General features: G+C 42.4%; 2 protein-coding genes across 3 annotated transcripts in view; both read right to left on the bottom strand.

Annotated features, from left to right (window-relative positions):
- The window catches only part of LOC121002302 (ATP-binding cassette sub-family B member 5-like), a 1,125,761-nt gene that overhangs the window by 403,346 nt on the left and 704,214 nt on the right, over positions 1–18,201 (bottom strand). The window lies entirely within an intron of this gene.
- LOC121002303 (ATP-binding cassette sub-family B member 5-like) overlaps positions 6,462–18,201 on the bottom strand; it is a 202,694-nt gene continuing 190,954 nt past the window's right edge. For both annotated transcript variants that reach the window (XM_040433703.1, XM_040433704.1), the window contains one exon: positions 6,462–6,997. In XM_040433703.1, the coding sequence (XP_040289637.1) occupies positions 6,800–6,997 (198 nt within the window). In that variant the 3' untranslated portion in view covers positions 6,462–6,799. The remainder of the gene's footprint in view (positions 6,998–18,201) is intronic.

The following is an 18,201-nucleotide window of genomic DNA, read 5'->3' as shown; positions in this document are numbered from 1 at the left end:
GTACATACTGTACTACATGCCCCCCTCTTGGCATTTAGGTCAATACAGCTCCCTCTTACAACCAGATACCCCCTCCCTCAGCATCCACAACCACCCTACCACCATCTCAGTGTACAATACCACACAGTCCCCCCTCACATACAACCCAGACACCACCCTTCTACACAGCCCCCCTCTCAGCATAGAATGCAACACAGCCCCCCCACATATAAAACCCAGACACCTGCTTAGAACACAGACCCCTCCGCCTCAGCATAAAATGCAACACAGGACCTCATACAACCAGATAACCCCTCCGCCAACATTCACAACCACCACCTCAGTGTACAATCCCACACAACCCCCCTCACATATAACCCAGACACCACCCTACTACACAGCCTCCCATCTCAGCATACAATCAAACATAGTCCCTCCAAGCATTTAAGCACAAATCCCCCCCCCATTCAACCAGATACCCACTCCCTCAGCATCTACACAGCTGCCCCCCATCTCAGCGTACAATCCCTCATAGCCCCCCCCATATACAACCCAGAAACCTCCCTAGAACATAGGGATAAAAAAATAAAGGAACTCACCTTCACCTAACCGATCCCCAGCTGCTGTAGTTGTGATCTAGTCAGTAATTATGCTTTGGGCGGAGTTAGAGGCAAGGCTTAGTATGAAAAAAATGCTACACATATTGTCCCTCTTTGCTATTTTCAAAAGTTGGGAGGTATGATAATAGGCGTTCCCTATTGGTAGTGTACTATGTATAGTGGGAGACAGGGGACCTTACAGAATATACCGGCAATTATAATTGCCAGTAAAATAAAAATACAGGCATCAGCTTTTCCAACAAAATACTGGCTATACCGGTATAATGCTGGCCGGGTGGCAATCCTATTGGATAGCCAGTAGCTGACAAACACACAGCGAGGGTTCACAAGTGTTCATAGTGACACAGGTGGATAGCGAGATCGATAGCGGGGGCAGAACCTGGTGATGAGCGTCTTGGCGCTAGGGCTGTCACAATACCAAAATTTTGATTAGATTTCGATACCATAAAAAAGTATTGCTATACTCGATACCATGCCCAAAGAAAATAAGACTAAGGCCCCTTTCACACGGTCGAGTTTTCCGCGCGGGTGCAATGTGTGAGTTGAACGCATTGCACCCGCACTGAATCCGGACCCATTCATTTCTATGGGGCTGTGCACATGAGCAGTGATTTTCACGCATCACTTGTGCGTTGCGTGAAAATCGCAGCATGCTCTATTTTGTGCGCTTTTCACGCAACGCAGGCCTGACAGAAGTGAATGGGGCTGCGTGAAAATCGCAAGCAAGTGCGGATGCGGTGCGATTTTCAGGCACGGTTGCTAGGAGACGATCGGGATGGAGATCCGATCTTTATTATTTTCCCTTATAACATGGTTATAATGGAAAATAATAGCATTCTGAATACAGAATGCATAGTACAATAGGGCTGGAGGGGTTAAATATTTATTTTTTTATAATTTAACTCACCTTCATCCACTTGTTCGCGCAGCCGGCATCTCTTCTGTCTTGTTCGGTGAGGAATAGGACCTTTGATGACGTCACTACGTTCATCACATGGTCCGTCACATGATCCATCACCATGGTGATGGATCATGTGACGGACCATGTGATGAACGTAGTGACGTCATCAAAGGTCCTATTCCTCACATAACAAGACAGAAGAGATGCCGGCTGCGCGAACAAGTGGATGAGGTGAGTTAAATTATTTTTTTCTTTTTTTTTTAACCCCTGCAGCCCTATTTTACTTAGCATTCTGTATTCAGAATGCTATTATTTTCCCTTATAACCATGTTATAAGGGGAAATAATACAATCTACACAACCTTGAACCCAAACCTGAACTTCTGTGAAGAAGTTCGGGTCTGGGTACCACATTCAGTTTTTTATCACGCGCGTGCAAAACGCATTGCACCCGCGCAATAAAAACTGAACAACGGAATGCAATCGCAGTCAAAACTGACTGCAATTGGGTACCTACTCGTGCGGGTTTGCCACAACGCATCCGGACCTTATCCGGACATGCTCGTGTGAAAGAGGCCTAAAAAGCTGTGTGCATTTCACATTATTAAGGAATGTTTGTCCCATAATAGAACAGTCCTATCCTGATTTTTGGGGGGAATCGCGTGTTTTTTATTTAATAACTATTAGCCACCTTAGGGACTAGAACTCTTGTCCTATCCACCCTAATAGAGATCTATTAGGTTGAATATGACTTTACATTGTCCCTGCTGTCCTGTGCTTTGTGCACACAGCAGCAGGGAGCTTACCATGGCAGCCATGTAAGGCTTCAGTAGCGTGCTGGCTGCCATGGTAACTGATCGTAGCCCCGCGATTTCACTGCTGGGGCTCCAATCGGAAGCTGTCACTGCCACCAATGAGGAGGGGAGGGGACCCTGTGGCCACTGCCACCAATGAATATAATACTTTGGGGGGGGGCACTGCACCACCAATGATTATAATGCTGAGGGGGTGCACTGTGCCACCAATTAATATAATTAACCCTTCAATACAAATGTAAGCGGCGGGTGTCAGCTGTATCACACAGCCGGCACCCGGCCTCAATGACAGGGAGCAGCGATCCACCGAATCCCATTAATTAACCCCTCAGGTGCAACACCTGAGGGGTTAATTGACACAGTTCGGCACCCTGTCATTGCGGCCGGGTGTCGGCTGTATGATACGGCCAGCACCCGCTGGCTACATTTGTATTAAGGGGTTAATTTTATTCATTGTTGGTGCAGTGTTAACATCCCCCCTTCAGTACCATCTCTTCACTGGTGGCCAGCAGCAGCCGCGTCAAAGTGGGGAGGGAGGAACTGCCTCCTTCTTCACTGTGCGGGCTTAGGATAACATGGCGCACTCTGAGAGCGGCACGCAACATGTTCTATAACAGATACTAAGCTGCGCAGCACATCATTGCTAACCCCATACAGCCAATGCTCCAGTACTTGTATTTGACGGCGGCTGCTTAGTATAATAGATTTGTACACTTTTCAATATGTTGTCCCTAATGTTGTGTTAAAGGATGCAATTTAATCCCTCGGAGTGGAGCGAGCTCCATACCAGGTGACTGCTGTTTCACAAAGCAGACACCCATGGTTAATGTCCTCTGGTGCCATGATCAAATGTGACCACGGCATCTAAGAGGCCTAAAACAAAGTGCGCTTCCCGGACAGGAACGTCTCCGCCAAGCAGAGAACAGGGAAGGCGCTGCATGTCAGTAATGAACCAGATCATTACTTCTATATTACAACTCAGGCCAGCAGATGGCAGCACTGAATTGTAATATAGTGATCTCTGTATGGGGTAATGGAGAAAATTCCATTACTCTAGACCAGGCATGCTAACCTGCGGCCCTCCAGCTGTTGCAAAACTACAACTCCCAGCATGCCCGAACAGCCTCCAGCTATCAGCCTACAGCAGTGCATTGTGGGACTTGTAGTTTTACAACAGCTGGAGGGCCGCAGGTTGAGCATGCCTGCTCTAGACAAATTGCAATCTAATGACTGTATGTTGGGGTCCACTTGGGGACCTAAAAAAATGTGCAAAAAGTAAAAAAAAGTATAGTAAAAATTATAAAGATAAAATAAAAAAATTCTAATTCACCCAACTTTCCCAAAAATCAAAATAAATAAACAGTAAAAAAATAAACATCATGGCCATTGCCACATGTGAAAACGCCTTTACTATTAAAATATATACGGTGAATTGTATAACAGGGAAAAAAAGTAAAAATGGCAGAATAAATAATAAATAAATCATTTAATAAAAAGTGATCAAAAACTCATACACACCCCAGAATGGTATTAACTAACACTACATCCTGGAAAAAATTAGTCCCCACATATTTTCATAGACCTAATTGGGGTCAGAATATGGCGATAAAAAGAAAAGAAAATGAATTTTTATTTTTATTTTCAGCAAACTCAAGAAAAACGATACAAGTGTGGTATTGCCGTAATTGTAATGACCAGGAGAAGGACGAGCAAAAGTAATTTTTACCGCATAGTGAATCCATAAAAACAAAATTGCGGTGGAATGGATTTTTTTTTTTCAATTTCACCCCATTCGGAATTTTTTTCCAGCTCCAGCTTCCCACTACTTCAATGGCAATATTAAATGGTGCCATTAGAAAGTACAATTTGTTCCGCAAAAAAAAAAAACATGTCTTCATATGGCTATGTGAAGGTAAAAAAATAAAAGTTATGGCTCCAGGAAGGCAGGGAGCTAAAAGCGAAAATGCAAAAATGGAATGGATGGGATAGGATGCGGGTGCATCGCGGGAAAATCGTGCGATTCTGCCTGCGAGTGGGGTGAGTTTTGTATGCGATTGCGTCGCGTTCTTCATTTTTTTTTCCGCACGAGTGCAATGCATTTTGCACGAGCGTGAGAAAAAACTGAATGTGGTACCCAGACCCAAACCCGGACTTCTTCACTGAAGTTCGGATTTGGGTGAGGTGTTCTGTAGATTTAAATATTTTCTCTTATAACATGGTTATAAGGGAAAATAATAGCATTCTTAATACAGAATGCTAAGTAAATTAGGGATGGAGGGGTTAAAAGAAAATGGTTTACCTCATCCACTTGTTCGCGCAGCCCGTCTTGTCTTCTTTCTTCTTCTTTGAGGACCTGGGAGAAAAGGACCTTTGGGGATGCCACTGCACTCATCACATGGTCCATCACCACAGTGATGGACCATGTGATGGACCATGTGATGAGCGCAGTGACATCACCAAAGGTCCTTTTCTCTCAGGTCTTAAAAGAAGAAGAAAGATGACAAAGCGGGCTGCGAGAACAAGTTGATGAGGTGAGTTTAATTTAATTTTTATTTTTTTTAACCCCTCCATCCCTAATTTACTTCTGTAAATTAAGAATGCTATTATTTTCCCTTATAACCATGTTATAAGGGAAAATAATAAATATTGGGTCCCCATCCCGATCGTCACCTAGCAACCATGCGTGAAAATCGCACCGCATCCGCACTTGCTTGCGATTTTCACGCAGCCCCATTCACTTCTATGGGGCCTGCGTTGCGTGAAAAACGCACAATATAGAGCTTGCTGTGATTTTCACGTAACGCACAAGTGATGCGTGAAAATCACTGCTCATGTGCACAGCCCTATTGAAGTGAATGGGTCCGGATTCAGTGCGGGTGCAATGCGTTCACCTCACGCATTGCACACGCGCTGAATTTTTGCCCGTGTGAAAGGGGTCTAAGGCTTCTATGCTGGGGGTTACATATGTGTCCATGAGGTTTGGACATGCATGTAAAATTTTGATTGCTTAGGATTTCAATTGATAACATTTGTTTGTAACATGAACAGAGATGTTTAGTCAGTGGAGCAGTCTATTTGAAATTCACCTGCACTTCTGAGGGGTTCGTGGGCAGCATTTTCGCTCTATTATTAATTTTTTTTTAAAGTTTCAGACAATGCATTAGCGTTTACTCTATAAAACCAAATATATTTCACAACAAGGTCAATTATTGACAAGGATCAAACAACAGTTCATTACTTGGTGCATAGAGTTAAAGCCATGCAATGGCAATGATGACTTAGGGCTCATGCACACGACAGTATTTTGCGTTCAGTATACTGACCGTTTTTGTAGTTCAGTATGCGGAACATATACTGAACCATTCATTTCAATGGTTCAGCAAAAAATACTGAAGTGTCTCCGTGTGCATTCCGTTTCAGTATTTCAGTATTTCCGTACCGTGAAAAGATAGAACATGTCCTATTCTTGTCCGCAAATCACGGTGCTTGGCTCCATTCAAGTCAATGGGTCCGCAAAAAAAAACGGAACACATACGGAAATGCATCCGTATGTCTTCCGTTTCCGTTCCGTTTTTTGCTGAACCATCTATTGAAAATGTTATGCCCAGCCCAATTTCATCTATGTAATTACTGTATACTGTATATGCCATACGGAAAAACGGAACGGAAAAACGGAACAGAAACGGAAACACAACGGAAACAAAAAACGGAACAACGGATCCGTGAAAAACGGACCGCAAAACACTGAAAAAGCCATACGGTCGTGTGCATGAGGCCTTACTATGGAAAAAAACTAGCAGCAAGCCTCCTTGCCACTGTTGTAATAAATCTCGCCTGGTTGGATTTTTTCAATGGATGCAATTTTCTCGTCATAGGGAAACACTGAAGTTATCCTATACCCTCAGGGCTATTTCACACGCTGCAGTCAGGCCTTGTTCACATTTCCACTTTTCACAGACGTGTGCTGTCTGCATTTTCTGATTTATTAGGCTTTGCACATCTTAATTTGTTCACTTGAAAAAACCCAGTTACCAGAATTTCCATTCACACCAATCATTTTGAGACATTTTTCACGTTGTCTTCAAAGAAGTACAAAAACAATATGTAACAACGCATTCATGGTATTGTCATTTATTAGACTATTTTAATGAAATGATGGAAAGGAATAATAAAAATGAGAAACAGTATCTAAATAATACTGAAGGAACTCTAATAAAGACACAATATAGTGTGTTTCTGTGGTATAAATAAATATATTCTATATAATGCTGAATGATAAGCGTGGCTTGCCACGTTAGCTGCATTAGTGTCATATTGACAGTTATATTTCCATAGAGGATTTTATGAATAGTAAAGCTGAAAAAAAATGCAGGTTTCTTGGCATATTTAGTTAATTTCTACTAGTAGCAGCATCACAGCAAACATTTAGGTCTCATGCCTTCATATTCACATTGTTTTTCAACTAATTACAGCATTTACGGTACATTAACTAATGGTTTGTGCATTTACAAGTTGGAAATATGCTCCTCTGTTAGAGAGAAGTTGTTGGTGAGTTCCCATTTCTCTTACTCTTCCACTCTTCATCACAACGATAAGGTCTGCATTCTGGACTGTAGATAGCCTGTGTGCGATCATGATGCAAGTCCGTCCTTTCCTCGCTTGATCGAGAGCTTGTTGTACAACCTGGATGTTAGAGCAAACGATGTAGTCAAAAGTATCACTGCTGTTCAGCAAAACAACATAACTTTGATTTAGTGGCTACCATCCTTAAAACACATTATAAGAAGCCACTCCTCAAGGGCTAAAGAAGGAGAAATCAGTCCTGGAATGAAGCTGTGCAGATACAGTACATAGTAGCTTGTGATGGCAGAAGCATCCAGAACATATGGGGCTTACACCCTGCATGTATTACTAGGAGGGACACATCACATTAGAGATGAATGAATCAATTCTAACGATTCGATTCATCTTCTCAGCAAGCTTCTTCACCTGTGGAGGGCTGTACCCACAGGTGAAGAAGCCCCCACCTGCTGAAGGATTGATAAGGCCAGACATTTATCCCAGCCTTGACACTTTTCTGCCTGCACAGACTCCGCTTCGAAGCCAGCAGTGAAAATCAGGGCTGGACTAAATGTCTGTCCTGATCAATCTTGTAGCAGGTGGGCGCTTCTTCTCCTGCAGAGACAGCCCCCCACAAGCCCTGTTAGAAGAGTTAAGTCAATCATCTCTAATCAAATGGGAAAAGTCTGAAACTAAGAGCAGGCTGCAAACTACATATCAGGAGGTCTGAAAACGAATTAAGGAAGGAAGACTGCAATCTGAAATGTATTGGAAATGTTTACCTCTAGTTAAGGCCCATATCAATGTGTCCATAGCTTTTCAAGGGACTCTGTAAGTTGCATCACTAAATGAATAGTACAGTCTTTTCCATTATTGTGGGTGCGGCTGAAAAGTCCTTTCAATGTATTTCAGCAACGATTCGCAGGTGCACAGTAGGGGAATGGAGGAGCAATGTATGCACATTTCTTAACTTAAAGCCCCTTTACACAGGCTGATTATCAGGAGATTACCAGTAACGTACATACAGTATGAATTCTCATTCCTGATAATTGACATATGTAAAGGTGCCATTGCTCACTCAATCAACAGTGGTGTCAGTGGTGCTGACATCAAATTTATTGTTTTAGGGCAGCAGATGTCCTGTATCAACAGGGAACTACTGCTCCGAAGCATTGAATCTATATAGGGATGAATGATTGCTTATCCCCATTCAGAGTAGATGATGAGCAAGCACACCTCATCTGATGAGCAAGTCCTAGGAACAAACAGATATCTGCCTGCACCATGCAATGGGCTTGAGGGGGACCTTACCGATGCTGCCAACTATTTAAAAATGTTACTGATATTTATTACTAGAGGCCAAAGCTTAATTTTCCTTGCGCCGTTAACTAGAAGAATTTTTGTGGTCAAGCATGCATCTTCATTTCCATGCTTCCATGTTAAAAATGTGTTCAAAATGACAACCTTTGTTCCCCTCCAAGTGCTTATTGTCCCCCGGCCGGTGAATCGCTTGAACCTCAACAACTTCGATTTTAGTAGAGTAAGCTACTTTAACAGTAATTGGGGGCTCATCCCTGTTCCCCATCACACCTGCCTTGACTGAAGCAAGAAGGGAGCTCCTGAGAGGAAAGGAGAGACATAAAAACCGTGGTGAGTAAGCCCTTGTCTTATTGATATCTCTCCTTCTCTCTCTAGGTGAGTTCTCTTTTCAGTCCGGGTGGAAAATGGGGAATCTCTGAGCACTTGTCGAGGTTCATTTGTCTGTCCTCATGTTTGTTGTGTTTGTCCCTGTCGATACATTAGGCTGTGTGTGTGAAAGGAGACTGACATGAGCACTTCTGTTGTGATTCCAATATGTGGACCCAGAATAAATACCGAGATAACACCAAACAGCATGTTGTTCGCTCCGGCCCCTGATCCCTGGGTCCACTGAAATCAGATCAGAAGTTGATCCTTGCAGAAGTGAGTCGGGATAGCACTCCTGCGAGACTGATTTGTGACCCAGTGAGGTGCAAACAGCCAGGAGCGAGAGATGGATATGATTCAAGGGAGTGTGAGACTGCTGTGAGAGATGGTTTATATGGAGTGAACACAGAACCCTGTGTCTGCCATGGAGTATGTGATTGAGTGATAAGACACCAATAAGGCTCATATACAGTACAGACCAAAAGTTTGGACACACCTTCTCATTCAAAGAGTTTTCTTTATTTTCATGACTATGAAAATTGTAGATTCACACTGAAGGCATCAAAACTATGAATTAACACATGTGGAATTATATACATAACAAACAAGTGTGAAACAATTGAAAATATGTCATATTCTAGGTTCTTCAAAGTAGCCACCTTTTGCTTTGATTACTGCTTTGCACACTCTTGGCATTCTCTTAATGAGTTTCAAGAGGTAGTCCCCTGAAATGGTTTTCACTTCACAGGTGTGCCCTGTCAGGTTTAATAAGTGGGATTTCTTGCCTTATAAATGTGGTTGGGACCATCAGTGGCGTTGAGGAGAAGTCAGGTGGATACACAGCTGATAGTCCTACTGAATAGACTGTTAGAATTTGTATTATGGCAAGAAAAAAGCAACTAAGTAAAGAAGAACGAGTGGCCATCATTACTTTAAGAAATGAAGGTCAGTCAGTCAGCTGAAAAATTGGGAAAACTTTGAAAGTAAGGGCTATTTGACCATGAAGGAGAGTGATGGGGTGCTGCGCCAGATGACCTGGCCTCCACAGTCACCGGACCTGAACCCAATCAAGATGGTTTGAGGTGAGCTGGACCGCAGAGTGAAGGCAAAAGGGCCAACAAGTGCTAAGCATCTTTGGGAACTCCTTCAAGACTGTTGGAAGACCATTTCAGGGGACTACCTCTTGAAGCTCATCAAGAGAATGCCAAGAGTGTGCAAAGCAGTAATCAAAGCAAAAGGTGGCTACTTTGAAGAACCTAGAATATGACATATTTTCAGTTGTTTCACACTTGTATGTATATAATTCCACATGTGTTAATTCATAGTTTTGATGCCTTCATAGTCATGAAAATAAAGAAAACTCTTTGAATGAGAAGGTGTGTCCAAACTTTTGGTCTGTACTGTACATATAGATAAGCCCTGAGATTAGTAGGTGAAACAGGCAATCAGGATAGATCTATGCATAACTGATCAATCAGTGGCTGTGTGGGACAGTGATTTTTTTTTTTGTGAATATTCATGGTGGGCTGAGGGTGGCGGTGTGGTTGAACTCATCTCGGGACTTTCTTGGCAGTGGAGACTCTCTTGCATTTGTGCTCATGGATCAGAGAAAAGGGGTTCTGTTGCAAGGCATATGGACCAGTGTTAAGGAATACAGTCCTCCAAAAGGGGCAGGGAGGTCCCTAGGAAAATTGATCCCGTGAGTAGGCGTAGCTACCCTATCAGGAGGGGATCATGGGCTCACAAATCAGAAGAACTCAGGTGGGTGAACTCAGGTAAAGTCAATCCCAGGGAGTGAATGCTATGGATTTTTGTGAAGGAACTTAAGCAATAGCAAAAAGACTTAGGTGGGTAAACTGAGGTAAAGTCAGTCCCAGGGAATGAATGCTATAGATCTTAAGGGTGGATGGGCAGTGGAATGTATAAAGGAGGTGATAAAAAGGGGAAAAATACCCAAGATCGAGTGTTTGGATTAATTGTGAGGGTTCCGGTAGAAAGAAAGGAAATGGATAGAAAAAGAGAGAAGTGAAGGAGAAGGTGAAAGCATGGCTAGAGGTGTCTGAGTAAGTGAAGAGTAGAAGGGGTAAGAAGGTACAGGAGAGGTAACGTACAGTATGTGGTAGAGTAGTAAGACTCTGATGAGCACCTCACCGCAGCCTGGGAGTCCCATTAACCTTCCCCAATAATCGCAGTTCAACCACAGGCTGCCGCCTCCTTCTGCTCCCATTATATAACTTCTTCCTCTCATTGTCACACCACAGCCACTGATGAGCTACAATAGACTGTCTTGAGAGCCAATTGCTCCGATCTGCTCCCCCCTTTTACCAAGGGAAGAAGAAAGGGAGCATTAGACTCTAGGGATGTATAAATCATAGTCATTCACATAGGTATTCTAATATCGATCTGTACATAAAACAAATCAAAGCCATTAGAGGAGAATATTTGCCCCTCCTTTGGTGAACATACAATGTTTGATGTGCAGGAATGGACCCCCCCCCCCTTTACTGTCTCCCAGCTATTCCGAGGTATCCTAATCTCCCATCTCTACTTCCCTGCATCCTCCAGGCTCCCCACCTCTGTAATAGATGCATATTATTAAAGAAGAAGGGACATACTCTCCCAGGCTTGCACCAAATATGCTGCAGGAATCACTAAATATGAAGTAGCCTTTCTCATCATTCCAAATATAACTATCAATGCTGCACAGTTCTGAACCCAGCTACATTACTTTCCACTGGGTCCAGAAGAGAGAAATTAAGAATTGCCAGAGAAGAGACAAAACAAGAGACAGATGTAGAATTAGGGTGGGATAGGAGTCAGAAGAGGAAGGCACCAAGAGAAATGTGCCCATTTAGTGACTCAGATGACATACATGACTGTTTTAAACTAATGAAACAAGAAACTAAGGAATTAGACAATGTAACAGACAGTCCAGTACTTAATGCAAATCTCGAACTTTTTGTAGAAAGGTCTTGCAACAGCAGCTGCTGTGTGCTGTTGTTCCCCTGCTTGCCGCCGTGGTCCCAGATGCCGTGTTTAGCGGTGATCCACTGCCAGTGTTTCCTTTCAGCCCTGGCCACTGCATACTAGCTGCTTGTTTCCTGCAGCATTTACTTAAGGGCCGGCGCGCGTCACTTCCGGTCTTTTATGGGTTGGATCATGTGACCTCGCCAACCAATCCTAGCCCTCCTGCACATGTATAAGTGGCTCAGCCCCCTTCCCAGATGCCTCAGTGTCTAAGTCCTTGTGTCCTGCTAAGGTTCCTGGTATCCGCGTGCGTTCATGTTTTCGTGACTCGTACTTGTATTCCTGGACTCTGCTACCTGTTTGATGCCTGCTTGCCTTGACTCTCCTGTTGCTGATCCGGATTGCCTGACCTGTACCTGTGCCGCCTGCCCTGACATATTGCCTGTCTGACTTCACCTCTGCCTCATCCTTCGGTCCTGCACTGTTGCTCCTGATAACGACTCAGCCTGCTGACAACGCCTGTACCTCTGGTACTTTTCTCAGGTACCTCCTGTTCCGCCTGGACCAGCTGCCTCCTGTGCCTATCCTCCTCAAGAGGTAGTGATCTGGTGTTCACCTCAGGAAAGTCTATCTCCACTATCAGGGGTACTGTGAAGATAGAGGGTTTCACTTAGACAATGCCCTTAGAGTAGGTAGGACATGTGGCACAGTGGGTTCACACTCACTGGTTCGTGACAGGTCTGAATACTACCCTGAAGGAGAACCACGGACAGTATTTGCTGTTACCACCTTACATGAAGTACTGCTCCAAGAACCATTTTTCCTTGGGATGTCAGCACTGGAGGCGGAATTGAAGGCATGATGGCAGAAGGACAGGTCACTAACATATTCACTGACTCCAGGTATATTTTTGGCATAGCGCATGATTATGGCCCCATTTGGAAAAGTAGAAACTTTGCTGAATCCTCAGGTAAACCAAGAAGAATGCCCAATTGTTCAGGGCCTTGTAGTTACCAATGAAGGTTGCTGTTATCAAGGTGCAGGCACACGAAAAATACCTCTGCCTGGGGAAACTGCAGTGCTAATGAAGCAGCAAAAGCTGCCGCTCTACTTCCCCTTCCCATGATGGCCGTGCCCCACTTAACAGCAGCAATAGGGAATGTGGATAGATCGTTTCTGGCCCAAATGCAGAACTAGGCTTCCAATGAGGGAATGAGGGGATGGAAGGAAAAAGGGGCTGAGAAGAGGCAATAAAAAAATCTCGTAGTAGAAAACAAACTTTGCCTGCTCTGAGCTCTGTACTCCATGATGACCCATCTAATACATGACCCACAAATGATTCAAAGGAATCCTTTTCAACAGCAATCGCCCTGATGATGGTACACTATTTCTCCTTGTATTCCTATCAGATCACTTTCCTGGCTAAGGGAGAGATATGTAAAGTTAGTACAGAGATCTATCCCATAATCTTTTTATCCACAGGACTGTGACTGTGATGAGGGGACATCCTCTGCGTCTGGAGGAAAGAAGGTTTGTATACAAACATAGAAGAGGATTCTTTACGGTAAGAGCAGTGAGACTATGGAACTCTCTGCCTGAGGAGGTGGTGATGGTGAGTTCACTAAAAGAGTTCAAGAGGGGCCTGGATGTATTTCTGGAGTGCAATAATATTACAGGTTATAGATACTAGAGAGGGGTCGTTCATCCAGGGAGGTATTATGATTGCCTGATTGGAGTCGGGAAGGAATTTTTTCCCCCTTAAGTGGGGAAAATTTGCTTCTACCTCACAGTTTGTTTTTGCCTTCCTCTGAATCAACTTGCAGGATAACAGGCTGAACTGGATGGACAGATGTCTTTTTTTTGGCCTTATAAACTATGTCACTATGTAAGTTTGTGTACAAGACTTCTTTCCTACAGGGATGTCCCCTCGTCATAGTCCTGGGGATCAATAGATGATGGGATAGATCTCTGTACTGACCCCTGATTTATTTATACATAGTTATTAAATCTCCCCTCAGTCATCTATTTTCTAAAGTGAATAACCCTAATCTTTCAGGGTACTGTAGTCCACTCATTCCAGTTATTACTTTAGTTGCCCTCCTCTGAACCCTCTCCAGCTCTATGTCTGCCATGTTCACAGGAGTCCAGAACTGTACACAGTACTCCATGTGTGGTCTGACTAGTGATTTGTAAAGTGGTAGGACTATGTTCTCATCACGGGCATCTATGCCTCTTTTGATGCAACCCATTATCTTATTGGCCTTGGCAGCAGCTGCCTGACACTGGTTTCTACTAGTGATGAGCGGGAGGTGCCATATTCGATTTCGCGATATTTCGCGAATATTCGAATGAATATTCTTATTATTTTCGGCGAAATCGAATATTCGTAATTATTTAATTTTTCGCGAATAATATGCGATTAAAATAATCGTGCGATTTTTTATTTTTATTTTTTTTTCCTGTATAAGGCAATGTTCCTATGACTATGGCTAGGCTAATACGTGTATTTTACGAAATTTCTTAATATTGCTCTAACTTCGTATTTTAGAATATTCGTAATATTGCTCTAACTCCGTCTTTTACAATATTACGGATATTCTAAAAGACGAAGTTAGAGCAATATTAAGAAATTTCGTAAAATACACATATTAGCCTAGCCATAGTCATAGGAAAAAAAAAAAATCATAAGATTAAAATAATCGTACGATTATTTTAATCTTATGTTTTTTTTTTTTTTCCTATGGCTAGGCTAATATGTGTATTTTACGAAATTTCTTAATATTGCTCTAACTTCGTCTTTTAGAATATTCGGAATATTGCTCTAACTCCGTCTTTTAGAATATTACGAATATTCTAAAAGACGAAGTTAGAGCAATATTAAGAAATTTCGTAAAATACACATATTAGCCTAGCCATAGTCATAGGAAAAAAAAAATCATAAGATTAAAATAATCGTACGATTATTTTTTTTTCGAAAAAAAAAAACGAATATTCGATTTCGCGAATATTTGGAACTATATTCTAAATATTCGCGAAATCTCGAAATTGCGATATTCGAGAAAAAAATTCGAAATTTGAATATTCGCGCTCAACACTAGTTTCTACAGCTTAGTTTGTGGCGCACCAAAATCCCTAGATCCTTTTCCATGTCAGTGTTACCCAGTGTAGCTGGCCAGCTAAGACCTGTCCTAGGTTGTTAATATGGCTTATATCTGTATACAGCTAGAACTACTAATAACCTTAATACAGTTCCTATGTTTATATAGTCCTGATCAAAAGTTTAAGACCACTTGAAAAATGGCAAAAAATCATATTTAGCATGGCTGGATCTTAACAAGGTTCTAAGTAGAGCTTCAACATGCAACATGAAGAAATGGGAGTGAGACAAAACATTTTTTGAGCATTAAATTTAATGAAAACAACGAATAAACTGAAACAGGCAGTTTTTCAGCTGATCAAAAGTTTAGGACCACACCTCCAAAAAAAAACTAAACCCCCCCAAAACAGAAATCCAACTTCCAAACATGAACTCAGTAATGAGTATCTCCGCCGTTATTGTTTATCACTTCAAAAATTAGTTTTGGCATGCTTGATGCAAGCGTTTCCATGAGGCGAGTGGGAACATTTCCCCAAGTGGTGAAGACGGCCGCACAAAGGCCATCTACTGTCTGGAACTGTTGTAAATTTTTGTAAACTTCCCTTGCCATCCATCCCCAAAGGTTCTCAATTGGATTTAGATCAGGGGAACACGCAGGATTGGCCAAAAGAGTGATGTTATTCTCCTGGAAGAAGTCCCTTGTCCTGCAGGCATTGTGTACTGTAGCGTTGTCCTGTTGAAAAACCCAGTCGTTGCCACACAGACGAGGGCCCTCAGTCATGAGGAATGCTCTCTGCAACATCTGGACATAGCCAGCGGCCGTTTGACGCCCCTGCACTTTCTGAAGCTCCATTGTTCCACTGAAGGAAAAAGCACCCCAGACCATTATGGCGCCCCCTCCACTGTGGCGCGTAGAAAACATCTCAGGTGGGATCTGCTTGTCATGCCAGTAACGTTGGAAACCATCAGGACCATCAAGGTTAAATTTTTTCTCATCAGAGAATAAAACTTTCTTCCACCTTTGAATGTCCCATGTTTGGTGCTCTTTTGCAAAGTCCAAACGAGCAGTTCTGTGGCGTTCAAGGAGATGAGGTCTTTTGAAGACGTTTTTGTTTTTGAAGCCCTTCAGTCTCAGATGCCGTCTGATGGTTATGGGGCTGCAGTCAGCACCAGTAAGGGCCTTAATTTGGGTCGAGGATCATCCAGTGTCTTGACGGACAGCCAATTGGATCCTCCGGCTCAGTGCTGAAGAAAATTTTTTGGGTCTTCCACTTGACTTTTTTGTTCCAAACCCTCAGGATCATTTAAGAAATTCCAAATGACTGTCTTACTGCGTCCCACCTCAGCAGCGATGGCGCGCTGTGAGAGACCCTGCTTATGCAGTTCAACAACCCGACCACGTTCAAAAAGGGAGAGTTTTTTTGCCTTTGCCATCACAACATGTGACTACCTGACAAAAAATGACAATGAATCCACATCTTTGCACAGATTTGGCCTTTTAAAGGCATGTGGTCCTAAAATTTGGATCAGCTGAAAAACAGCCTGTTTCAGTTTAATCGTTATTTTCAATTAAATGAATGCTCAAATTTTTTTTGTCTCACTCTTATTTCTTCTTGTTGCATGTTGAAGCACTACTTGGAACCTTGTTAAGATCCAACAGTGTAAAATATGATTTTTTGCAATTTTTCAAGTGGTCATAAACTTTTGATCAGGACTGTATGTTAAAGACAAAAGCAGAGCTATTTACTGTGACTTCATGTTTTTCAATGTCATGTAACAATTATATATTGTGTTCACAGAAGCAGAAAATATAATATGCCTTTAAGATTCATTATGTGAATGTAAGGTAAGCTCAATGACACAGCAGAAACAATAGAAAGCATAGTTAAACTGTTACTGAGCAGGAGTCTTGACCAATAACAGCCAGCCTCACACTAAGTCTGTGTGGGAAATCCCCTGCCAGAATCATTACACCAAAGGAGTGGAGCTGAACAGACAGTCACTCCACTAAGAGCTGAGTTTTATTGGAACAAGAGGCTAAAATAGGTATTTATAACCTTTAAAAAACGTTGTTGCGGACCCCTTTGGCGCTGCCTAGACCTTGATTGAATAAACTTCACAATTGAAGTGTCTGGTATTAAGAGATCTTTTATTATTATACGATATAGTCAACGCGTTTCTGGGGCAGGATTACCCCCTTCGTCAGGACTAGTTACAGTATGACAGGCTACACAGGGTTTAAAAGCCCGTTTTTGACAGGCTGGGGAGGGGCTAAGTGAATAGATAAACATATATAGCATATACAGAACATTGGTTACATATATAGATTTAAAATAGATTTAAAATACAACATAATGTAGATCGCAATGTGCAATCCATCTGTTAGGATGCATGTTTCTTCCTCTGAGGGTGCAGGGTGGCGCCGAATAAGTGGGTGTTATTCTGTTGCCTGTGGGAAAGGGTTCTGAGGATTTCCCGATCATGTGCTCATATTGCTCAGATCCTGATTCTCAAGTGGTGTGTTTGGTAGAGAGCGTACCCCTATTGCTGTGTTGCAGTACATCTGTGCTGGGGTGCTGGTTCTTGTCCTCCAGGAGGCAAAATAAAAAATATACAGGTGTGTATTCTAGGTACCTAGATCATAGGTATACTTGGGTTGTGTTTTTTTGGGGTATTTATAATATCATTTCATGCATTTCATTGAGGCCATTTGGAGTGAGGGTATTCAATCGATAGATCCAATACACTTCTCTTTTTTGGAGGAGGTTGAATCTATTATAGGGATTAGGTGGTATGAAGTCTATTGGGGTGATATGTATCTGGTGTTTTTCTTTTTATGGGGTACTCATGCAGTGTCTAGATAGACTGTGTTTGGTGTACAGCTTCTGTATATTGTGACAGTGCTGATTTAGACGGCAGTGTAATGGTTGGGTGGTGCGTCCTACATATTGCAGTCCGCACTGGCATTCAATCATATATATTACATATGATGATTGACAGGTTAGATGATGTTTGATGCTGAAGGAGGTCTTGTTGGTGTTTGAGATAAAGGATTTTTTTTGTGTGTGATGGTCTTACAACAGAGGCAGCGTTGAGTGTTGCATTTATAACTGCCCGATTTTTTTGTATTTTTGGAGTTTTGTTTAATGTCTGTGTTTTTGGTGGTGTGTCTTTTCAGATAGTGTTTTGGTTTGCTTGGTTCTAGTAGGTTTCGTATTGTGGGGGCTCGTCTGTATGTGATTTTCGGTCTGTTTGGTAGATATTTTTTGAGGTATGGGTCTTGTAGTAGGATATGCCAGTATTTCTGTAGGATTTGTAGAAGGACAGAATTGGACATACTGTACCGCGTGACAAAATGAACTGTTTCCAAGGGAGCAGATTCTTTCATACTTGGTTGTAGGAATTCAGATTGTGTTAATTGTGATAAAAGAAGCTGCGAATTAACACAATCTGAATGCCTACAACCAAGTATGAAAGAATCTGCTCCCTTGGAAACCGTTCATTTTGTCACGCAGTACAGTATGTCCAATTCTGTCCTTCTACAAATCCTACAGAAATACTGGCATATCCTACTACA

The sequence above is a fragment of the Bufo bufo genome, chromosome 5, assembly GCF_905171765.1.
Source record: "Bufo bufo chromosome 5, aBufBuf1.1, whole genome shotgun sequence".
In the NCBI taxonomy this organism is placed as follows: Eukaryota; Metazoa; Chordata; class Amphibia; order Anura; family Bufonidae; genus Bufo; species Bufo bufo.
This window is presented reverse-complemented; position numbering and strand designations above follow the sequence as displayed.